We start from the raw sequence: 25,584 nt of genomic DNA on the forward strand, positions 1-25,584 counted from the left end.
TCTCACCATCCACCCACCAGAGGACTGTGCACAAGCTGATCACACACCCTGACCCCCCTCCCTCACCTGGCCTTTAAAAATGCTTTGCAGACACCAATCGATCGGGGAGTTCAGGATTTTGTGCACTAGCTGTCCTGGACTCCTTGCTTGGCTCCTGAAATAAACGCTGCACTTTGCTTCACCACAACCCTGTGTCAGTAGATTGGTTTTACTGTGAGTGGGCGAGCGGACCCAAGATTCAGTTCGGTAACAATATGATCATTAAATACAATTATATTCTCTTATTTGTATAATTTTTTTCCTCAGTGTATATGTACCTATTATTTAAAGGGAATTCCTGACTACATTCCTAACTGATCTTTTAATTCATTAAGCTTGTAAAGGTGAAGTCTGAATATCACGCTTAAAGCTGTTACAAGGCAGAGCGATCACGCTGGTGCCTCTGTGTTTGGCATGTGAACGGCGACACCAAGGTGGGGCGCAGCCATACCTGTTCAGGTCCCATATGATGCAGGTTCCATCTCTGCTTACACTTATCATTATACTATACGGCTTGCACACACATAAGCTGGTTATCTCTTCCGTGTGCCCATAGAGATGTACCTGAGACTCCATTTCTATCTCCGAGGGCTGAAATAAAAGAATTGAGTGTAAGACAAAAACCACAGCAAAAGGTGTCCTAACATTGTATCTCAAACAGAAAAACCACTGCAGTGACTCTTCTCAAACGTATCGGTTTTCAACCAAGCTCAATGGTTTCTAACGAGTAAAACTTTAGTTAAACATTAACCTTTTTTTAATTGACCATAATTTCATCAACTAATATGCTTTTCATTTTTGTCTGTTCTTATCCAGTCTCTGGCCAAACACACACGTATTTCTACAGCTGTGGTGACTGCCATGCAAACAACTTTCTATTCTGTATTTTACACAATCTCCCATAAGCGTTTCCCACACCTAACCATTCTTCAAGATGATTTTTAAGTGTCATAATTTCTATATAGTTAGTATGTCATAATTTACTCGAGCATCCTTTATTGATAGGCATTTAAAGTTGTTCTGAATTTTTTCAAAACTGTGGATACCATCATTAAATCCTTCATGAACACAAGTCTGCTCCTCCTCTAAACCACTTCTTTAGAACAAACTTCCAGAATCCTACTAGTGGATCAGTGAACATTAATACCTTTGTAGTTCTTTTTTTTGTGTACATGGAGTAGCACAGTCAGTTTACAACACTGTGCCAGTTTAGTACTTTTGTGGCTCTGGACGGTGCGCTGCTCAGGGCGCTGCGCCGATGCGGGGCGCCGCCGAGGGCGCCGCGTCCCCACACCCCCGTCACGCAGCAGCAGCGCTCTTCTAGGTCGCAGGCTGCAAGCTGCTGCCCCGAGGTCCGCACTGGCTCACAGAGGCCAGATGCCCACGCACAGTCTGACCCTTCTTTTCATTAGTAGCCGTTTATTGTCTAAAGTATTTCAGTCCTTCACTTCAACGAATGTAGAACAGTAGAAAGGAGGCGTGGGTGCCAAAAGCTGCATCCTGACCACTCAGTTAAACTGCTCCTAACATTATACGATCAGCTTATTTTTTGAAATAAAGAAAACGTTAAACATCACAGTTTGTACGGTTTTACAGCCTGTTTCCTCTCCCTTGTCAGAGCTACTGCTGCTCTGAATCTGCGTGTCTCCCACGCATGCAGCACTTAGGTGCTACACGTATTACTACAGCAACAGACAGCGCGCTACATTGTTCTTCATGTCGATACACCTCATAAATGTGGTATTGCTGTCAGGGACCTGCTGCATCTGGCCCTTTTGTTTACCGCTGTTTCTGAAACATCAGTGCAGATTCATCAGCTGCAGCGCATCTTACTTTAAGTGCCTTATATGCCAGTGTTTTATTCACGTAAAAATACATATTTTATATTCAAAGACTCAAATGACCAGGCAACACCAGGCTCATGGTTTTCCTTCGACAACTGGCTTGAGCTGTGTGCCAGTGGCTTCTGTTTAGCTGGGGCATGTGACCTTCACCTGAACACAATCACAGCGACTGGATGGCTCTGAACAGGGCAAGGGTCCTGGTCTGGGCCCCTTCTGGCTCTTTGTGGCCCTCTCCACAGGGCCGTGGGGTGGGCTAGCACTCGTTCAGACCATGCTTCAGGGGCCCTGGGACCCAGAAATTCCCTGCCCAAAGAGGCCTGAGTCCCTTCCCTTCTCTGCTTGGACCCTGTAGCATCTGAGTTTGTGACTCAACTCTCATTCTAAACCTTTGAAAATTTCCCAAGTTTTAAATGGCAATCATGTTGCTTTAAATTACATTTCTCTTATTATAACTAAGTTTAACTTTTTCACATATTCATTTTCTTGTCTGTAAATTTGTGTGCTTGGTTTTATTGTGTTCGTTACTGCATTTAAAAAATTATTTGTCAGAATTCCTTTATTTGTGGAATAGAATGCAAGTGACTGTTTCTGCTGGGAGACCTGGGGCACCATCCTGGTCTAGGGCCGCCTTCCCAAGGGTCAGGTCCTGAGGGTCCTGACCACCTGGGGAATCCCAATCCAGGCTGCAGTTCCAGGCAAGAGTTGGTCCCGTCTGACGCACCCTCACTCTTGGGGACCTCACTATGGGGACAAGCCTTTTGGAGAAGAGCCTCCTTGGGACCCCCCAGCTTGCTCTGTCCCTTGGTATTGTTTTCCATTCCTCTCACAAGAGGCTGTCCGAGGGCAGTGTCAATATTCTAGGATTGGCAAATGCCATCAAGGCTAAAGCTCCCTCCCAGTTTATTTAAAAACAAACAAACAAATATATATGTGTGTGTGTTTGTGTACGTGTATTTTTTTAACTTCATGACCACGAATAATACTTATGGGATAATCACAGGACAGGCACTACAGTGGTTGTTGAAATTTTATAGATTGTGCGCTTTAAAATGACTCAAGCGTTAGTGTTACTGGATGACTCCCTGATGGATCAAACAATAATCTCCGTGGGCAGAACAGAAGTCTATGCTGGCCTGTTTTTTTAAAAAGATGTTCCTGAATGATGTAATATTAGCTTGGATAAACTGCATACATATTGTCCCACCACCATCAGTACAGAGAACAGAAATACAGGTGTTCACGTGTATGAAGGTGATGTGGCCACACTATCCAATCAGTGAAAAAATGACTCAAGAGCAACTATTTCTTATTGAAATACAGTTGATTTACAATGTTGTGTTAACTTCTGGTGTGCAGCATAGTGATTCAGTTATACACACATACATATACTGGTCTCATTATAGGCCGTTACACGGTGTTGAATGCAGCTCCCTGTGCTGTGCGGTAGGACCTTGTTGCTTATGTGTTTGATATACAGTAGTTAGTAAGATCAACTATTTTAAAATCAGCTACCCCTTTTAGAAGACGTTATTCTCCAACACATACATGGCTTATAGGTAACAATTCCTTGTAACTTGTCAACTCACTCATCATTCCGTTTGTAGAATGCATTTTAGAAGACTAACTTGGGAGACTCAACAGGAACACACGATGCCCCAGGTGAGAAGCGCTTCACTAGCTCTGGGAGGTACTTCATAAGCCCTCCTTGGAAGTATTTTCAAGCAGCAATCATTTGGGCATATCCTGCCTGGCACTTGGGAGCTCAGACCAGCACGGTGAGAGCGCAGACACTTCAGAAGCACGGCGCTCGCTGGGTTGGGAGCGTGGAGTCCTGTGAATGTGAGGCGCTCGCTGCTGACCCCACAGGCACAGGGTCACACCTGCAGCTTCAGAGGCCCCCGGATGATGAGATGGTCCCCAAGAGAAAGCAGCAGCAACACCTACAAAGACCAGGTGAGCCTCCCTCGGACCACACAAGGACAGAGCCACACAGCCAGGATGCACTTTTGGACACAGTTTAAATAGCAACTGTTCATCTCATGAACTGATGACCCAGTGGTATTAATACTTAGGAGAAAAAGAGCACTCTTATAAATAAATTGAAAAACCTACTTTCAGCCAAATATATAATTGAGGAAAGGTAAGTGACATAAGGCTTCACAAGCCTCCAGCAACTTCAGAGTAAAAGAAGCCTATGTCTTACTGCGTTCAAACGACAGTCACTACCCCGCTCTGCTATTTCAAAGCCATGACGTGGTGCAGCGTGACCTGCGCACATGAGGGGACACGTGCTGAGCACAAGTGGTGAGAATGCACTTGCTGGGGAAGGGGGAGGGATAAACTGGGCGTTCAGGATTAGCAGATGCACACTACTGTATACAAAATAAACAAGATCCTACTGTTTAGCATAAGGAACTATATTCAATAGCCTACAATGAAAAAGAATATGAAAAAGAATGTATGTCTGTATAACTGAATCACGATGCTGTACACCAGAAACTAACACAACATTGTAAATCAACTCTACTTCAGCAAAACAAAATAAAGAAAGAATACCTCTGCAGGAAAGAGGAAACAGAAGGGTGAGCTCAAAAGGTGAAAGGTGGCGGCAGCAGTTAGTATGAGAGACACTACAAAATTAACAACCCCTTCAGGCCGTTGGGAGCAAAAGGGAGGAAGCGGGTGACCTCCAAGGTTGAGGCACTTCTCCGCTCAGGCCTCGAGCGTTTCTCAGTGCCCTGCGCGTCTGAGAGCCGCACTCCGCCCGCTGCCCTGCCACCCTCCCCAGCACGCGGCACTCTACGCACCTGCCGCTCCCCAAGTCCCGGCCTCTGACTCCGCGCAGCACTCTTCCCTCTCTTCTCCACTTAGTGAGCTGAGCTTCTGAGGCCCAGCTCAAGTGTGCCTTCCAGGCTCCCTGACATCGGCTGGTGCCTCTTCTGTGCTTTTCTGACGTGGGTGCGACCCCTCCCTAGAGCACGCCCTTCACGGTCCTGCCCACCCGGGCCCTCAGCCGGGCCCGCATCCCCGCCACACCCCGCCCTCTGGTCGCCGCCCCTCACGAGCATCTCTCCTGGCCGGCAGTGATCTCCTTCAAATGCTGGCGGGAGCACAGTACCCCTGCTTAGAACGCATTACGTGACAGAGGCAATGCTATGGTCACGTTCGCCCCCCAGGGTTGTGGCAAAGAACCTAACAAGGGCTTACGAGGGAATAAACCTGCACAGAGAAGTAAAGAGCCAGCATCAGCCACGCTAGGCGCGCGGGCCTCACCCAGTAAGACGTGTTTCATAAAATAACGGAGAAAACCATACTGAAAAAAAGCCCGGAGAACGCTCCAGCCTTGCATGATCGTCACTGAGGGACCACCCTGGACCCGCCACGGATCCGCAGCCACAGACAGCTGGCTCAAGGAAGGAACGGCAGCAAATTACAAGTGCTGCATACTGTCTCCTTCACCGAGCTGTTTTAGCAATTTAACTCTTAAATCCTAAAGACTCAGCGAATAGCCGAAGAAACTTCTTCCGGTAATTGGTAGAAATCAAGACAGGCTACTTGGACTTTGCCGCCACTGAATCACCCAGAGAGCACGTGGACGCGGGGCGTGGCGCCGCGCGCTCTCGCTTCCCAGCCTCACAGGCTCCCGTGCATCCAGGCCGCCACCAAGGACACAGGCTGGCATGCGTCAACACGGCGTCAAAAAACCCAACGCGACACGGACGAAAACTCAAAATACTATGTCCCTGACCCCAGACACTAAGACCGTTACAGTCATTCTCAAGATTTTTCGTGATCCCAATCAACCATAAACTGACGAGGTAAATACGTGATCTTTCACATTTTACAGCTAATGTGGAGAAGAGATTAAAGCACAAAAACTTTAAGTTAATCTTATACTTATAAATTATACTTCATAAAGGGTTTCTTCCCCTCACCGACATGGAAACCCCACACAAGCCCAGGACCTACCGTGCCACTGGTAAACCTGTTGGTGTAGGCTGTGATGACGCCACACTTGCTCCCGGTAAACAGCTGGCAACTGTCAGGCACCCATGCACAACTAGTCACCTTGAACAAGGACAAACCAAAGATTATTGTGTTTAAAAAGCATGAGAAATTCTACATGTTTTTCTATTATTTTAAAAATATACGATCACAAAATTTAAGGCAAACCTTTAAAGTGATTAGAACGGTGCAAGATAGAATAATATCCTGTAACTTTAAGATGTCTAAAAGCTGCTCCCAAATTAGAATGTATTATAATGCACTGTCTGTGATTTTACATTTTCCTGTGTATGCACACACACATGGCCACTTCTTCCCCAGAAATTTAAACAAAACAGTCCAGGACCAGCCAGATGCAGGGCTGAGTGTGTGTGAGATGCATTTCACCCGATTTTTACACTTCTATTTCCTTGTTTTCTTCTTCTGTTTCTGTGGGGAAACAGGGTCCTTATAAATAGACGAATTGCTTCTAACAGCTCTAAAGATGGCTCAGCAGGAGGAGGAGGAAAGACAAACACAGAGAATAGAATCTGGGATTATAACCCCTCAGCCCCAACCATGGAGACACTTGTCATGGTCAGCCAGACCCTCTGCCTGGCCTGACAGCCTTCCTCAGCACTGGCTGACCCCCAGCGCCACGCCCACGGCAGCTGCCCCCACCTGCTCTGCTCCCATGGCCCCTTCCAGCCCCACCTCTCCTGGTGGAGTCGGCAACACCCACACACCTCAATTCACCAAGAGGACGCAGGTCGTCAGCCACAGACCTCACCCCACCCCTTCTCTGTGCCTCAGACTGTCTCGTGTGGTCTCCTGGTTTAGAGGAGAAGGCCCTCTGTCTTTAAGGCCAGCGCCCCCCGCCCTCCGCCCCCAGTGTTTCTCAGAACGACTGCCACGTCCCTCTCAGAACTGCAAACTGTCTTTTGCTGGCTTCTCCCCTCCTGGCCCTACAAATGTGTTCAAGTGTCTGCCATCTTGAAAAATGACTGTCTTTGATCCTGACTCCTCTTATCTCTCAATAGATCATCAGAGTCCAATGGATCCAATTTTTTTTTAGAGTTTCTTTCTTGAATGGTTCTAATTATTTGTAAAGATTGATGTTTCATAATTTTTATCCTTTCTTAAAGGTCTTCCAAAGAACAAGAAGAAAATGTACTTTTTAAAATACACAGAATAAAACTCATTCTGTCCTGCAACCACTATGTGGGACTACTGAACTCTCAGAAACCTAAGTTACAGCACAGGATTTTAACGTCTCATTTTTTTCTCTATTTTGAAACATTTTGCTGTTTCATCATTCTAGGAATTACTTCATCACTACTCTTCAACTATCCCAGCTGTGCTCAAGCAAAACAGACAAAATAAGAAAATGGAAGAATGACGGGTCTCCCGGGAGGACAAGGTAGCGTGAATTAAACCGTCATCTCTGGCTTCCTCTCTGCACTGTGGAAAGAATGCTGTCGTCTTCCGAGAAAGTGTAAGAGACTGGAGACACCGTGTCTGTGGTCTGCTTTCAGCTGCCGTCGGGCACAGCGGGGGGTTCAGAACGTCTCATTTTCCAGGGGTAACAGGAAAGAGAAGGCTGACAGGCACGTACTTGGCAGTCATGAGAGCAGTCGGAGACGAGGGCAGAGGCGCGGGCCGCTGATCTGGATGACGATGATGCACCTGAGCAGCTAAGTGAGGTCTCAGCGTGTGAGTCTTTGTACGTGAGTACCCTCCATGGAATTTCTCAAACTAAGGGACAAACTGAAATATGGCCTCCTTCCCTAGTTAGGGAGTCCTCTGACCAGAAGTACTTTATTATCACGCTGTGTTCGCTAAAAATCTGGATCATACCGTTTTGCTAAAGGACTGATGGGGGTACATTTTCATCTTTAATGATGTTTCTGTGACCAACTTTACATGACAGAAAAAATGTGCAGTGCTTAAATTTTCATTAAAATTTCTAATACGGTTGTTTTTCCCCATCCTTTATTTTTACTTTTGTGAGTTTACTGTTAGGTCAGACAACACAAGGCGATGACCCTTTCTGAAGGTTAATAAGCAAACAGTCACTACTCTCCTTTCTTTCACTGCCAAGAAGGCCCCAAAGTAGCTGCCTCCAGCTCCAGAGTGCTCAGGGAATGGTGACGAGTGTCAGGAGTGTGAACAGGCATCGGGTGTTAAGGCAGGTAACGGACGTCAGAAATGGCAACAGAACTTCCCGTGGAAAGAAGGGCAAAGAGAGAAGGTTTAACACACAGTTTAGTGCCGGGAAAAGCTGTGGCAGCAGTGCGTGTGTGTGCATGTGTGTACAGTGCTTTACAGTTTGCAGAGCACCTTCACGAGCACTGGAGGCACTTTTACAGCACCTGTATGAGCGCGCAGTGGCAGGATGACTGGCCCAGTTTCCCGGAGGAGGCAAGCAGCTCAGGGCGGGAAAGGCTAAGCCACCTGCCAAAGGCGACCCAGTGAGCGACAGACCACAGACCACAGGGCTTTAGTCGGGCCCAGCGCTCTTTCCACCACGTCACGATGCCCAAATACCTGGTCCATTTAGGCAAAACCAGGTGTGGAAGGTGGCACTCTGGGCACTGAAAATGACACGGTGACAGAAGGCAAGTGGACGCTGAGAAGAGAGCAACGCTGACGTGTCCCAGCACCGGGCCCCCAGCCGGCGCTGCGTGGGAAGCGCCAGCGCTGTCTCAGTGCGATGCTGGGCGGGCCCGGATCCCAGGGACACAGGCGGAAGGGCGGGAGCTAGGAAGTCTGAGAGCCCCGCAGACAAGGCGAAAGCCCAGCCTCGTGACCGGGCCGGCTGCGGGGCAGGGGAGATGGGTTGCTATCGGTCTGAGCCCTTAGGCGTCATGTTCAATTACGGTCAGAAAGCACGTCATAGAGCCGCTCACCTGATACTGCTGCGAGCCCTGGATGAAGCTTACTGGAGGCTCGCTCTGCTTGCTCTTCAGCCGCAAAATGTTGTCGGCGTAGCCCCAGCTCAGGATGGCTGACCACTGAATGTCAGTGCTGTTCATGCTTCTCACACCTCAGCAAGGGAAACAAAAGCACCGATGCCGCTGCTCAGTTACTGATGGACAGCCCAGCCCCACGGCAGCTCGGAGGCTGACGTTTACAAAGCAGAGCGTGGTCGTTTCAGCGCAAAACCATCTTTATACCGACGAGCTGGGCCAGTTTATGGGAGTTTAGTTCCTGTAACGCCAACGGGACCCTACGGGTGAAGTTCAGGCCGTGGCACTAGCGTGCCTCTGTCCGCTTCCCAGACATACCCAGACTCTGACGAGCCCCAAGCACGCTCTGCGAGGAGGCGAAGGGCGAGCTGAGCGAGCACAGCTGCTGTGGGCTGCTGCAGGCGCAGGCTGTCGTGGGCAACAAGGGCAGGCTGGTGTCACATCCAACACAGGTGAGTCCCTCACACTAAGTGGTAACACCAGCCTTTTCTCTTCTGCTCCATAGAAATAAACTTCAATCCACTCTAATTTTTTTACAAGTAAGTTATTCACACTTGGGGTACATTACGAATTGTAAGCAGTAACCTGTGACACACCTTACAGCCAATGGCAACATACCAGTGAGGATAAACCACTGATACCACAGCTGTGATTAAACACCTTTACCTTACTTTGCTAGTTCACTGAACCTAGATAAAACAGTATGCAGCCTCTTTTCCTGCTAACAACTATAAAGGCAAGCACTCATTTCACGACAGAACCAAGAGTGAGTCTGACACAGCCGGCCGGCACGCGGCGTTCCTGCTGGCACGGGTCAGGCACCCCTGCACTGGGGCGCTCCCTGCAGTGGGTGGCCGCGGGGGCCGAGGAGCACAGCGCACAGGACATGGTTTGAAGCTGCACCAGGGCGGACCGCCCAGAGGTGTCTGGTCCCCTCGCTGGCACACAGCTGGCTGCAGCAGACAGGGGGCCCCTACTCAGTCATTTCGGCACCCAAAGCCTGTGCCTGGTAAGCAGGGAGGGTTCTTTTGCATTTAGTGACATGGTTAACTCGGAAGGTACTGCTGGAGGTGAAAACATGGCTGGCCTCCCAGTGTGTGTGGGACACTTAGAAACGTGAGGAGGGCCTGGGACAAAACAGCAGCAGAGATGAGGGAAAACACTGAAGTCTCATGAAAGATGGATACACCCAGAACGACTGTCATCGTGTTTTACCTTGTTCTTTACTGTATGTCATCAGAAGACAGAAGTTGCGCGACAAACCACAGATTGCTCTAGTGGGCAGGGCCTGGAGAAACCCAAATCTCTCCCCGTGGGGCTGGCTGAAGCAGACCACGGGCACCGGAGCGCTTGGGGAGCCAACGTACTCCCCCCATTTCAAGCCTTTTATCCATGACAAAGGACTCTGAAAATGAAGAAAGTAAAAAGTACAATTAGAAAAACAGTAAATATAGAACTGCTACTAACTTAATTCTAAACAAAGTAAGAGAAAGCAGCTTGATTATAAGCCCTTTGCAGAGAAGAATCACTGTATAATTTTTTGCTTCCCTCGTGCTCAGCGTATGGAGATACGTGTCCTGGTTACCGGACACACTGAAGAACGAGAGAAGGTGCCAGGCCCCGTGGCGTTGCGGCTATCTGGGGAGGGGCAGACAAATAAACAAACAAACACGCATCCAAGACGTCAGGTGGTGAAGGAGGAGAGCGACAAAGCTGCTGTTTCAGAGGTGGGGTCAGGGAAGCCTCTCTGAATTGTCTGGGCAGACACCGGGATGAAACGAGAGAGCATACCAGGGCTATGTCTGGGGACGGGCCTTCCTGGTGGAGGCAGCGGTCTACACGCAGGCCTGGGGGGAGTGGGGCGGGTCCCAGGTCCCCACTGCGCTGCACAGACACGCTGCCCAGACCCTGCACATTCGCAGTGTAAGTCAGCTGTGTAGCAGCAGCGAATGAGACGGCACTTGTGATTCTCAGGGATGTACTAATACATTATTTTGACATGTTAAAATAGATTCTAGTGAAAAATGATGACCCTGGTAATGATCTTGACTAAAATGACTTACAAGGTTTCAAAACCGTACAGTTAAATTGACAAGAAAACACAAAACAAAAAACTATAGCTTTCAACTATGAAACACAACGTTGGTGAATGGGTTCAACACTGTCTGTCATTATGATCCCTTAAATTTCAGTCTTACTGGTTGTGTAAGTTTTGTTTGTATTTAACAGGTAAATCTGATGTATGTGAGCTCTGACCAGAAAGAATTTACACTGGGTGTTCTATTTGTGTTCAACGTTTAGTGTATTTAAGTAACACCACTGTAAGCAAGGACGGTCAGGACAAGGCTGTGAAACCGTCTTCTCTTACGGTGGGTCACGGATGAGCGCAGCCTCAGGTCTGCGCTGGTCTTCACCTCCAGGCTCCTTCACAACCTCTCTCCCCTTTCTTTTCACGTTCTGCCATCCCCTCTGTAAACCCTTATAACACTTTACAAGTCACAGGCTCCCATCTTATGCTGCCTTGATAATGAAGAATTTAGTTGAGGATTAGAATTCATTTTATTCTTAAGGTTTGCTTGCTTCATTTTTCATTTTCGGAGTAAACAGTATACCTACTTCCTATTTTAAGAGGCAATACTTTTTATCATTACAATCTAGAGGGGCCAAAAAATGTGTAAGATTCCCCCTGAATTGTAAACCAGAACATTTACTCAGCTGGTCGGGACTTCTGGTGGCAGGTGACAGTGGGCGCAGGCGAGGCCTGTCTGCACTGGCTGACTGCTCTCTGGTCCGGGAGAGCTCCTCCCTCTCATCTGCAGCCCCTGCGTGTCCCTGCCTCGTGAGGCTTCCCCATAACCACCCTCAGGGAGGTGGCACTCCGACCTGAGCTCCCAAAGCACCCCCCTCACGTCACTGAGGCAGCATTTACGACACACACCATCGCAGCTCAAGGGCGCGTCTGTGTTCACGGGCCGCGCACCCCTTTGGGCTGGGACCTCGCTGCTCACTTCCTGGCCCCGAGAGCCTGGGGGCGGGTCTGACATACTGCGAGCTGCACCAGCTTTTGCTGAACTCTACTGAAATCCAAGCGACATACCGGATAGGTGACCTCCTTGACCTGCTCTTTGGTTTCCCTGAACGCGAACTGCACTAACAGCCCCACGGCGGCAGGGAGCTCTCCTTCAATGCTGAGCCTGGACCCAGGCCTGCCGGCGTGCGCCGACTGGAACAGCTGACGAGGGGTCTGGCCGTAGGTTTTGATCATGGTTTCCAGCGCTCGTCTCTGAACTGGATCTTCCACTGCAGAGACGTCCATCCCAAAGTACGTCTGCAGGGGGACAGAGAACAAGAGGCCGAGACGTGTGACCAGAACAACACTGGTAGTAACACCAAAGGGGAAACAACTGGCTCTGCTCTCTCAGCAGCGGTCCACCCTCCTCTGCTTCAGACGGAAAGGAGTTCTAATGGTTTCGATCAGGTTAATAATCATTAATAGTCTCAAAGAGATCCGAGTAGGAACAATCAATGTTTCTCAGTAGATGAATGAAAATAATGTATCTTGATTGTCCGGTGCTAATTAGGTATGTTTATAAAATTGACTTTTTTTTTTTACTTTTTTTTATTGATTTATAATCATTTTACAATGTTGTGTCAAATTCCAGTGTAGAGCACAATTTTTCAGTTATACATGAACATATATGTATTTATTGTCACATTTTTTTGCTCTGTGAGCTACCATAAGATCTTGCATATATTTCCCTGTGCTATACAGTATAATCTTGTTTATCTATTCTACATTTTGAAATCCCAGTCTATCCCTTCCCACCCCCACCCCCTTGGCAACCCCAAGTTTGTATTCTATGTCTATGAGTCTGTTTCTGTTTTGTATTTATGTTTTGTTTGTTGTTTTTTTTACAGATGACTGGATAAAGAAGACGTGGTACATTTATACAATGGGATACTATTCAGCCATAAAAACCGACAACATAAAGCCATTTGCAGCAACATGGATGCTCCTGGAGAATGTCATTCTAAGTGAAGTAAGCCAGAAAGAGAAAGAAAAATACCATATGAGATCGCTCATATGTGGAATCTAAAAAAAAAAAAATTGATTTTAAATTTAAGAGACTATCATATAAGACCTCATTTATCTGCACCACAAAAGAAACCATCAACAAAGTGAAAAAGCAGCCAACCAAATGAGAGAAATTATTTGCACATTATATCTGATAAAGGGTTAATATCCAAAATATATAAAGAACTCATTTGACTCAACAGTAAAAAAGCAATCTGATTAAAAAGTGGGCAGAGGATCTGAACAGACATTTCCAAAGAAGACATCCAGATGGCCAACAGGTACATGAAACAGTGCTCAACATCACTCACCATCAGGAAAGTGTAAACCAAAACCACAGTGAGCTATCACCTCGCACCTGTTAGAACGGCTATTACCAAGAAGACAGGCGATAACGAGTGCTGGCGAGGATGTGAGAACAGGGAGTCCCTGTGCTCTGCTGGCAGGAGTGCAAACTGGTGCAGCCCTATGGAAACAGTGCAGAGGTTCCTCAAAAAATTAAAAACAGAAGTGCCACATGACCCAGCAATCCCACTTCTGGGTATTTAGCCGAAGAAAACAGTAACACTCATTTGAGATGATATGTGCACCCCTGTGTTCACTGAGCTTTATTTACAAAAGCCAAGATACAGAGGCAACCTAAACGTGCATGGACGGAACGGATGAAGAACATGTGGCATACAGATGCAATGGAATATCACTCAGCCATAAACGAATGAAATCTCGTGACAACATGGATGGACCCTGAAAGCATTATGCTAAGTGAAACAAGTCAGACAGAGAAAGAAAAACACCACACAAATAAGTACTATCTCGTTTAAGTGCAGAATCTAAACAAACAAAAAACCAAGCTCACAGATGCAGAGAACAGGTTGGTGGTTGCCAGAGGTGAGGGCTGAGTGAAATGGCTTAAGGGGGCCAAAAGGTACAAACTTCCAGTTATAAAATAAGTCAGTCACGGGGATGTAATGTGTAGCTATTGACTATAGCTAATAACATCACACTGCATATTTGAAAGTTGCTAGGAGAATAAATCTTAAGTATTCATCACAAGAAAAAAACCATTTTGTAACTATATACGGGGTGGATGTTAACTAGACTTCCTGTGTTGATCATTTCCCAAATGATCAAATCACTATGTTGTACACTGGAAACTAACATAATGTGTGTCAATCATACCTCAACTGAAAAGAAAAGAACAACAAATTGAGGGTTTTCTCTGGTCTTGTCTCTCAGTGAGCACTGAAGAAAAATAACCAAGATTTTCAATTAAGTTCATCCAAAATAGCTTCTGCAAGCAGATTAGTAGGTGGCTGTATTTTTTCTGTAGCTGCCTGTTAGATAGTGGTTAGAAAACTAGAGTCAAGCACTTAGTCAAAACCTTTCCAGGTGGTCAGCAGAATGGGAGGAGACAAGAGAACTCAGGTACACGGCAACACAGAGTCTGAAGACAAGCAGAGGACCCAGCTCCACCTCAGTTCTCTCAGGGGATGACCACGGGAGCTAGAAGTTCACAGCCATCTGTATCTACCTGGAATTGTCTCATATGCAAATGCCCTTTCGTTCTCTTTTTTTTTTTTTTCAAGGGGAAAGATAATTAGGTTTATCTGTTTCTTCGTTTTTTCAGTGGAGGTAACTGGGGGTTGAATGAGGACCTCGTGCATGCTAAGCACACGCTCTACCACTGAGCTGTACCCACACCCACTTTTGTTCTTTGACGTCAATATGCTAAGTCTGATTTCTCTCAAGACACAACGGCTGGTTGCTGTTGCTAATTCGCACGCACCAGGTAGAAGATGTCCAAAATATCAACTACTGAGACACGTTTCCTTACATATATAGACATCAGTAAGGAGCCTCCATTTCTGGAGGTCTCCGCCTCTCTGCTTTTCTGGGCTGAAGAATCAGCAGTCTGAACACCAGAATCACTGAAACCCAAGCAAAGTCTTTCCGATTTCTACCCTGGAAGCTCAAGAGCAACACATCCATGCTTTATTTACTCTTGGAGAGGATTAATTTAATTTTGATTTCCTCTCTCTGTGTGTCTGCTTTGGAGGCTTCCACATACACTGCTGAGCCCGACTAGAACTTGGCAGTGAGAAGGCTGTGCCAGAGGCAGAGGACTGGCTGAGAAGCAAAGTCAGGCATTCCATTTTTGACCAAAAGGCTGCAGAAAGGCCGACACACTTGATGGTCCATGACTGGTGTCCTCCATGCTGTCGCCCTTCTTAGGTCATGAAGGGGGGTTAGGGCAATAATCAGACTGGGAAAGGAGTACGAGTCAGGATTTAACACCTAGTGCTGGAATAAGAAAAAAGGCTTCATGTGTAGTACTAAACTATTAAAAAAGTAATCTGTCCAAAGCGAGATACAGGAAGAGGGAAAAGTGAAATGAAGACACAGTGCTGGTAGGAATTATTTAGGTTCTAGTGAAAACTGCAAGGAATCTCAGAGAGCAGCAGCGACAACTCCAAGCTCGTATGTAAAGGGTGTTACTACACTTCTCTCCTTAGTGTCATCGTTCCTCAGAGTCAGATGAGAGTGACGTGCACTTACGTTTTTGTTTTTAAAGCTCACAGACAGTAGCTGGGTAGAGATCTGTCCTGCTGTGTGCGTCCCCTGTACAATTCAGCATTATCATGTAACGTCATAGCAAATTTCACGTATGCATCTACACGTGACATCTCTATAAATGCCAAAGTCGAGTTTCACAGATTCTCAGATGTTAAACAGTCTTCCACACTCACTCCCCTCATCACTATCACCACCGTCACCACCAGCACCACGAGGACTCAGACCCCTGTTACCACGCTCATCTGAGCAGGGTCCTGCTTAGCGGTTGCTTGATCTCATACACTTGAAAGTTCACATGAAGACTGGAAGAGCCCTACGGCCGGAACTCATTCAAATTTATTTTAAAACAGTCCTTCTTTCCATTCTGTGGTATCAGTTTCTAGTGGACCCCATATATTGGTGAATGTTGACTTAAGATCAAAAGGCATTTTTACATTCCTTTTTACAAAGTTAACATTTATGTATACGTAACTGTACGGCAGGCATCACTCTGTATGAACTTTAGTCCCTACTTATGAGGCTGGTGTTATTGTTCACATGTTATACATCTGACATTTAGGTACAGAGAGGCTAAGGTCACACCAAGTCACACAGCAAGTGGCAAAGTCACAGAGGAAGGATTCGAATTCAGTTCTGAATTCAGAGACTGTGCACTGATGAAGCTACACTTTGTTTTGCCCCATGAATTGAGTTTTATTAAATTTCTAGAACTCTATCCTTTTTAAAGTTCTAAAGTCCCAAAGAATTAGTGAAAAAATTCCAGTAGGATGAGAATTATGTCATATATTGCTACACGCAGGTACTTTTAATGTGAATTTTAAGTAAGAATAATTGAAAAGATGTGTCTGGATTACAGGCACAGGGTATCTCGAGGTTAATGTCCAAATCCCTAGTTGCTTTCAAAGTTATCTTTTAGATCAAGTATGAATGAAGTTCACAAATCAGCCCTGCGGCCCCGCCTTTGCTTTACACTCGCTTCTGTGGACAATTATCAGCCCCCAATCCAACTGTACGACGCCCTTTTCAACCACTGGGCCAGGGCATTCAAGGCCCACCAGAGTCACCAGTGCATCTGTCAGAGTCTCTTCCAGACTGTGAGCCTCTTAAGAAATTTAATTTTCTATTACCTTAGATGCACTTAAAACAATTACCGAGCAAAATGGACTAAAGAGATTTTTATTTCAACTACCATTCAGGAATGGACCTCTGGCTTAATAAGCCCAGATACAGAGTGTGTTACTGGAGGATCTATGCATGCACTTTAGCTGTGTTTGCTGCAAACACTCCATGCATCTACACAGAAAGTCACAGCCAGAGGGCAAGTCCGCGATCAATCTAACTCCGCCTCCTAATTTTAAAGTCAGGAACACAAAGAGGCTGTGTGTCTTATGCAGCGGATTAGTGGTTCATCTCTAGTTCTCTTTGAGTAGCATCTGGGCAGAACACTAGGAAATAGGTTCCTCCTCAAAATTTGTCTTTTTACCTCTCATTCCTTGAGGAACTTCCTTCCAGAGGCCTCACTTGGACCCCACTCCCACATCAAGGCAGGCTGAACTACGCTAACCTTCCTTCTAGCCTGACTCTCTATTTGAATCTTTTTTTTTGTCTTTAAAACTTGAAAAAAAAAACCTACACTTTTTAAAAAAGAGGTATATTTTGCATACAGTAAAATACTACAAATTTTTAAAGAACAATCCAATGCAACCATCACGCAAATCAAGACACAACATCCGCATCACCAGGAAGCGCCCTGGTGCCCTCCTGCGGTGCACGCCCTGCTCCTCAGAGGCACTGCTGTTCTGGCTCTCTCACTAAGACTACTTTTCCCTGCTTTTGCATTCCATGTAAATGGAGTGGATTCGTACACAGTCTACCCTTAAGTAAGGCCTCTTTCTCTCAGTATAAAATGCTCTGGGGAATCACCCCTGTTGCCACATCTGTGTAAGGTCCATTCCTTCCTGCCGCTGAGTTGTCCACTTGCCCAGCCCCCAGATTGTCAGTCTTTTTACTCTGAGTCATTCTCAAGGGTACGAAGTGGCAGCTCATCGTGGTTTTAAACCGCATTCCCTTGATGACTAAAGATGTCACACCCTTTTCACTTCCTTACTGGCCATCTGCAGATCATCCCTCTCTATGTGAATCTTATTTATCTTTGCATCCCCAGAGCCTAGCAAAACAAATGTTTCCTGAATAGATATATATATATTTAAAGGTAGACGATCTAACAACATTAAAAAATGTATGTTAAAGTATAACAATTCTACCCTGAGGAATTTACCTTAAAGAAGTAAAGACGTACGTAAAGAAGTAACCTGAGGAGTGTTAAGTTTAGTAGCAAGCAAATACTAACTAAATATCCAACAACAGGGGATTGATTAAATAAATGACTGGCTAGCCATACCTGGAATAACAAGCGGTATTAATATTATTACACAAGCGGAATGATACGTTTGTGCAGAAAAAAGTCTAGAAGGCGGTTCTGATGTCTGTCTCCAGACAGACATCACAGTTGGTTTTCAGTTCCTTCCTTTGGTAGTCTGTAGCATGTACATTTTCCTAACCAGGCACAAAGACTGTTTGTGCAATAAGGAAAAATGGTGCCATTTAAACACAGAACACGTATACGGGATAATGTGCAGAAAAGAGTTACCGTGGCGGGCCTGACCTGCCCTCCCTGGAAAGGCCTTTCCTGCAGGGTGGGCCCTGGGCTGGTGCCTGGGAACATGGATTTCAGAAGCGTCCCCAACATTCTGTAACTGATAAGAGGGGCCCACTGCGCCCAAATCCATTGCACAAAGAGTGTGTTTTACACTGAGCACCTGCTTTTCTTCTGGGAGTCTCACTACCTGCGAGTCCGAGGGCGCCCACGTGACCCGCCCTCAGGAGAGCCCTGGCACCGCACCCCTGGTGAGCTTCCCTGCTGGGCGGCATCGCACACGCAGTCACAGTTGGCTGCTGGAGGGAGGGAGCGAGTTCTGCGGGAGGCACTGGGAGGGGTCGCTTCCTGGAAGCGTGTGCCTGGTCTCCTCCAGCTTCGCCCCTGCGTCCTGTCCTTTTGCTGGTTCTGCTTTGTACCCTCCCCTGTAATAAGCCTTAGCTGTACAGCTACATGCCGAGTCCTTCGTCCTCATCCAACCTGCGGGAGGCCCCAGGGGACCCCCAACAGACAGTACCTCAGTTATTCTCAAAGAGGTGGAACACCCAACCTGAAAATCTTGCCACATTTAGGGTCTCTGCCAACTCTCCTTGGTAACTGGGTGTTGCAAAGAAACAGTCCAGTCTTTAACTGCCCAGGTTCTACCTTCTATGAACGCGGATTTTAAAGACAGTCACTTACAGCAGGATGGAAAACATTGATGGCTTGGACAGAGGCCTTCCCTTTCTGCTTATACCCGAACACCAGGTCGATCCACTGGCAGATGTTCTGGGACACGTAGTCGGACTCCAGAGCCTGGCGGTGGATGAGGATGAAGAGGCGAGGGTCGTTACGTGCCCAGGGTGGGAGGTTAACGTGATTAACCCGTTCGCCATTCTGACGCACACCGAAATCAAACCCTGAAACACAAGATTGACACTAATGTTTGTCTCCCCCAGAGCATGCTTCATCTGGCCTACGGAGCAGATCCTAAGAGTTCACAGAAACGGCTGCTGTGGGCTGTCACCAGGAGAGGGAGCGGCGAGGACAGTGACGCCGTCTCTCATCACTATGTGCATTAGTGCTGCCCTAACGAGCCTGAGACCTTCCCGCTTCATTCTTCCAACACTTTATATCATATTGGGAAAAAAAGCAGAAAATCACTGCCTGCTAATTCCAAATCCAGTTTATCAAATCCTCAAATGCATTAAGTGTGTAAATATCTATTCAATTGTAAACTTGATTAAAATAAAGCGAAGGCTTTTGTATAAGCATTTCTGAATTACTGGTGTTAACATTATAATAAATTTAAGATTATTTATATATAGTAAATATTAGCATTCAGTAGTTTAAAACGCCCAGTGAATACAAGGTACACACATTCCTAGAATGAACTGTCTTAAGTCTATTAATTTTATGGTAAATCTATAGGTCTGTTCTGATTCATTTCCACCAAGGAATGCTTGGTGGACAACAAAATTATCCTAGCATCCTGAATTAGAGAATCTTCTGAGATGTACATAAGGTGGTATCCAATTGTCTCATTAGTCTGCTAGTGTATGTGAAAGTCTCGGAAGTGTTTCCTTAAAAGAATTGTTCTAAAGGAAACATTACCTTTGGACAGAGATTTTTTTTTTGGGAGGGGCTACCTTTTATGGACAGAAAATCCAAACACCGTAACAATACAAATTTGAAAGGACCTCTTTACAAGCTGATTCTGCTTCACATAAAATTAAGTTGCTGTCTGCCTCCTTCTTGATCTTGTGGAAACAGAAGGAGCTTCACTAATACTGGAAGCACTCTGAAATGGTATGAGGTAAAATATACACCAAGGGGTCACGTCAGCTTAGCAGGGGGTAGGGGTGAGGGTCATCTTGGCGAGCCCTGCAGTCATGGGACCGACAGCGGCAGGGGCTGACGGTTAGGATGCACCCGCTGGGGGCAGCTCCAGGGGAGGCAGCAGAGGCAGACTGACTGAACAGTGGTGATGAGGCATCTAAGAGCTGAGCGGGGAGGGGCTGAGCGGCAGGGGTCTCCGTGAACTCAAATCATTCCCAGCTTCCAGGTGCTCTGGGGACACATCGCAGAGGTGGGCCCTCTTCACCCAGAGCAGCTGACCGGAGGTTTACTGAGAGCATCCTGTGGGAATGCTGACTGGAAATGACATGACATGTAGCAAGTTACCTTCTCCAGAAACAGTTATAACAACACTTGCTGTCTTACGCACTTTTCTAGAATTTTGCTACCCCCTATCAAATGGCAACACCCATGCCTTTTCCTTTCGAATGTGGACAGGCACTGTGGCTCCGGTACGAACAGAATGCAGCCGAAGTGCCAGTGTGTGACCTCCAAGGCCTGGCTGGAAAAGGCCATGCAGCTTCTGCTCCTCTCCCTGGGACCCCGAGTCACCAGGTAGGATGTCTGAGGTGGCCATGCTATGAGGAACTCTGAACTCGTCCGTGTGGAGAAGCCACGTGGGAAACCACGGACACCACACGAAGAGAGATGTCACCAGCCCCAGTGGCTCTGCTCCAGCTGTTCCAGCTGCAGCCAGTCTGAATGCAACTGCATGACAGACCCTGCGCCAACCACAGAGACCACCTGGCTGAGCTGTTTCTCAATTTCTGACCTGAAAAACTCCGATGGAGAATACATTTAACGTTGTTTGGAGTCACTCAGTATTGGGGTTATTTGTCATGCAGCTGTGGATAACTGGAACATACACATAAGAGACTTGGACAAGAGCAAGTGGTAGATTCAAATGAGTCCCAGAATGACAGCCACGAGGCAGGGACCCCAAACTGCAGGTGCTGACGTTTCACTGAGGCATTTCTCACTCGGGCAACACGACAGCGCCTGCTCCGGGTAAACTGCAGCATGAATTTATCAACGATGTGCCCAGTAACTTGAGAGGCCAGTTAAAGCAGAAAAAATTCTAAAGTAAGTTGCCCAACGCTAACTTCCCTAAAGATAGAATTCTCAATACATATACTCCTCAAGGTCCCATAAAAATATGAGATCGGTAATGTAGGAAAACGACCCAAAGGTAACCTCTCAAAGGGTTAACTGATCTCACGCTGAAGAGCAAGCAAGACTGGCCAAGCTTGCTGGTCACTGGCATCACAGAAAAGGTGATTTTATCTCCAGGTATCCCTTACCATTGTTAGATAATTCTGGTTAGAGTGTTTTATTTCTAACTTGGTCATTCCTCATAATATCATTAAGATTTTGGTTAATTTATATTGTGCTTTAATAAATTCATGATTCTTTTTTTATAATCAACATATTATCACTTTTGTAGTCAGAAAAAGTAATTAAGTTATTTCTGTAACAAAATTAAAATATGTGTTTGCAAATACTTTGAATAGTTATAAGTTACAGTTTTTCAAATATACCTAGTCCAATGAAAGACTGAAAATCCTCAAGCTCACTTGGAAATAAAACTATATGTTTAATAAGTAAAGGTATTTCTCTTCCCTGGGGACTCAAAAGTTTAGGATTCACCAAAGCTATTTTTCTTTTTGGAAAATTATAAAATACGTACAAACTCTCAGAAATATAAATTAGAAATGATTTATTCTTATACCTTCACGGTTAACTAAGAATTCTGGAAGATAGAAGAACTCTGGGATAAGTTCCTTCACATCAGTCATGGACTCAAAAGATGACAGACGCCACGTTGTATTTGTAGAATGAAAAGTTCTGTCTGGGATGTCAAAACTCTGATCTAAAAAGAAACACAAATTCACAATTAAGATACAAAGACGTGATTCCATGTGAAACCTGTTAATTTACTTTGACTATTTCAAAAAGATTAAAATAATGTTCCTTTTGTTTGTCCATAGTTTAAAAGTTTGTTCACGTTCTTGAAAATGAATATTTCTGTATCTATTGGGGACTGCGTTATATTATTTTTAATCTGTATTATGCTTTCACAGTGCAAGTGACTAGATACATTTATATTGTTTGTCTGATTATGATCAGGCTGCCCAAGTAGAATGGAAGTTCCACAGAAGCAGAACCCTGGGATAGCAGCCGTACCCAGCACACCCGAGGGACTGGGCAATGGTTTGTTCACTGAATAAACAAATGAATAGGGCAGGACAACCATAGCTGAAACAGGTAAAACGGTTCTCCCCTCTGACCAGTAAGACTACTCTTCCTCTCGCTTTTCCTTTCCCTTTTTTCTTCTGTCGGGGTTGGGGGGCACTGCTTTTTAGATGTTCTAACTCTATGCCAAAAAATTAAGTAAAATTTCACATAAATGGTGCAGATTAATCAAGAACTGAGTTTTGAGCCTGTCTTTCCTGTCAACAGTTACGCAGACTTTCTAGCCTAGAATGCTAAATGATCTCCACAGGCCCGCCCTTGAAAACACCAGCAGTGTAGACGCCTCTCAGGAACTGTGATGCAGCAGCTAAAACTCCTTTGAACTTGCTGGAATTGGAACACATCTTTTCATTGGGAGGCTGTCAAAGACTAATTTCAGCATCAAGCCAGGCTCAGTTTTAAAAGAGACACTAAATCTGCCCCCAGCCTGACCTGCTTTGCGGAGCGATGCTCTCTATCACTTTTATTACCTTCTCATCCCTTCTGTTCAGTTCGTTAGCACTGGCTGGCCACTGAATAACATCTGGGAAGAAATGGGGTTTATAAATACGTCTTTTTTCCCTCAGAAAGTAGGGAGGGCCACTTAAAGAAATGTTTACTAACGCATTCAGGAGGAGAAGTTATTGATCTAAGTAGAATCAAGGAAAATAAGTGCACCCGTGTAAGACTGTGGAGCCACAGGCCCCAGCTCCGAGAGCACAGGGCCGTGGAACGAGACGAGCACACTGAGGGTGCCGTCCAGATTTTAAAACTCCCTGCCGTTTCTTAATTTAAAAAAAAGCAATACTGCAGACTCCTATAATCTAGAACATGTATATATTCAACTAGCAGTCGCTACCCCAGCACTTCTGCCCCCCAGGGGACTTCGGGCAATGCCAGGAGACATTCTTGGCTCTCACAGCTGGGCGGGTGGGGGATGCCACTGGCTTCTGGCAGCGAGAGGCCAGGGACGCTGCAAATCGCCCTACAAAGCACAGGTCAGTCCCCGGAACAAAGAACTAGGGGCTCAAAGCAACTACGGCGCCAAGCTGAGAAGGCTAGGCTAAGCCAGAAGCCTAGAAGTAAATTCAAAAGCCAACAAAGTCATTTTAAACCAATCAGAAGAAAGCGAATGGGGACTGAGGTCATTGCTGTTTTGTTTTAAAATCATTCTTTAACACACGATGAAGAAAACCCAGCATAATGGTTGATTGGGAGTTTTACATTAACAGGTTCATGGGCTACATTAAAAGAAATGAGGGCAGTAACGGTTCTCTTATCCACTGCAGTTGCCCCAAACCACGTCGGGTATATTCTTTTTTATTCCTACGGCCACTTTTTAATAAGGGCATTCGCAAATCACGTCCAGAAAGATGAGCACAGCGCCAGGCCTGCGAAGCAGAGCAAGCCCGGCTCAGCTGTGAGTTTCGAAGCTCTTCCCCAGGACCAGAACTGTCTCCCTCCTTGTGTGCTCCGTGCAGCAGCTGGAGGAGGCCTTGCACATAGGGGGCTCTCAACCCAACGTCCTAAGAGCTGAGGACAAGCAGCCTGGCAGTAAACAGGAGAGAGAGGAGGGAGGGGCAGGGCAGCAACCTCCCAGTGCAGCTGTCACGTGGACCCTGTGCTCTGTGCACTCAGACAGGGGCAGATCTAGGAAAGCCCCTCTTACAGACCAAGTGGTGTACAGACACAAAACTCATTCCTCCAAGAGGTTGCATGTGAGCATAAACACAGAAAGACATTCAAGAAGGGTCGGGGAAATGAATGGATGACGTTTCCACAGAGGATTCCGAGCGCCCAGAGGAACAGCCACAGGGCTACTGCCACGGCCCTCGTTAGACACCGCTAAGTAGGTGTGTCCCTGTGTGTACAAGGATTCCCCTCTGCCTAAGTCATCTGCAGGCCTGCAGGCTGTCCCCGAACATGCCGAGGTAGAAGATTATCAACCGGGAAGTCCCTGAGGCGCAGGGGGCAGCGTGACTCTCCTGTAACCAGTTACACGTTCTGACTTACAACAACCTATTCCCCATTAGGGTCCAAAGAGCACTTAGGTGATCTGAAATGATTATTCAGTTGAACATGTTAAAAAAGTGAACTGCAGACACTTTAAAGGGGTAAAAGTTATACTATGGGAATTACCTCTTAATTTTTAAAATGTGAACTGCATTTTAAAAACTCAGACATGTTTAATTTGAAGCTAAAGTCTGAGACGGGGTGAGGTGGTTTGGCTTCCTGCAGGTTTCCTGGAGAGAATTCCGTGGAAGGAGTAAGTGGAATTCTTTCTCTCATGGTTTGATTAGTCTCAACACACGCTCAGGCTGCCTGTCAAGTGCTTCCCCGCCTTCCCCACGACAAAGCTGACTTTGGGGGCGGCTTACCTTGGTAGGCCAGGAACATCTTGGTGAAGGGAGGCATCCTGACCAGGAAGTGCAGCACCGTGCCGCTGTTGGAGTAGTGGGAGCCGTAGTGGTAGGGCTGTACCGGGGGCATCGGGTCGTCCTCGCGGGCCCCTTTGCGGTACTCCTCCTCCAGGTACTGAAGGGGTCAGAAGTCACGGCGCTGAGCGCTGGCGGGGCGTGGAAGCTCGCCCGTCCTCTCTGTGGTCCCTTAGACCTGTTCTCCACGGCTTGCCCCCCACCCCCTGTCTGGACCTCGGCCACCCTGAGGGCCTGGAGGCTCCTCCACGGTGCCCTGCTGAGGCCTGGGCGCTCAAGAAGCCTCCCCCAAGCCTGCACTTTGACCCTCTCCTTCCCTCTGAGAAAACCCACCTGTTCTGCACCCACCTCCATCACCCTGGCTCCCAGCCAATGGGCACAAAGTCTGAGTGGACTGAGCACTCAGCACGTGAGGGCTGCCCCTCTCACCGGGGCTGCTGCATTTTAAGAAGGTTCAAGTGGTAAAGCTACATTCTTTAGAGAAGCGCTTCTCTAGCAGTGGGAACGCCACAGAAATAGAAAAACGGTATTACACTACTGGAATTCTTTAACAGAACTCTTTACGGCTGTTCTGCAGTGGAGTTACACAGACGTAACACATACTTCAGGCATTTCCAACTACTCCCATCTCCCATCATAAAGAAGGAAGCGCAAGCAAACTTTGAATGTCTGGCACCATCCTCGCCTCCCACAGCTTCTGTCCCTAATAACAAAGTCAGGTGACAGTGAATTTTCTGGAGTCACTTCTTGACTCCCACGACACTGTCTCATTCTCAGCTGCAGAAGAATCGAGTAGTGACACAACTGTCACATAAGATGCCTGGAGGGATCTTTCTGGAATTCTGACGTAAGACAACGTACGGAATAGGGGGACACTGCTTCAGCTGCCCAGTCCTGATACTGTTGTGAAGAACACAGCCTACGGCTAACGAGACCTCCT

General features: G+C 46.6%; 1 protein-coding gene across 5 annotated transcripts in view; it reads right to left on the bottom strand.

The window, feature by feature from the left end:
- Positions 1 to 25,584, bottom strand: part of LYST (lysosomal trafficking regulator) — a 149,188-nt gene that overhangs the window by 8,440 nt on the left and 115,164 nt on the right. For 4 of the 5 annotated variants that reach the window (XM_072971018.1, XM_072971020.1, XM_072971019.1 and 1 more), the window contains 8 exons: positions 24,588 to 24,744; positions 21,707 to 21,847; positions 18,823 to 19,040; positions 11,934 to 12,164; positions 10,052 to 10,241; positions 8,777 to 8,913; positions 5,853 to 5,951; positions 491 to 630 (listed from right to left, as the gene is read on the bottom strand). In XM_072971018.1, the coding sequence (XP_072827119.1) occupies positions 491 to 630; positions 5,853 to 5,951; positions 8,777 to 8,913; positions 10,052 to 10,241; positions 11,934 to 12,164; positions 18,823 to 19,040; positions 21,707 to 21,847; positions 24,588 to 24,744 (1,313 nt within the window). Of the gene's footprint in view, positions 1 to 490; positions 631 to 5,852; positions 5,952 to 8,776; positions 8,914 to 10,051; positions 10,242 to 11,933; positions 12,165 to 18,822; positions 19,041 to 21,706; positions 21,848 to 24,587; positions 24,745 to 25,584 lie in introns of those variants that run through there. The other variant, XR_012077287.1, reaches the window with a different exon arrangement.

This window comes from Vicugna pacos, chromosome 11 (assembly GCF_048564905.1).
Source record: "Vicugna pacos chromosome 11, VicPac4, whole genome shotgun sequence".
In the NCBI taxonomy this organism is placed as follows: domain Eukaryota; kingdom Metazoa; phylum Chordata; class Mammalia; order Artiodactyla; family Camelidae; genus Vicugna; species Vicugna pacos.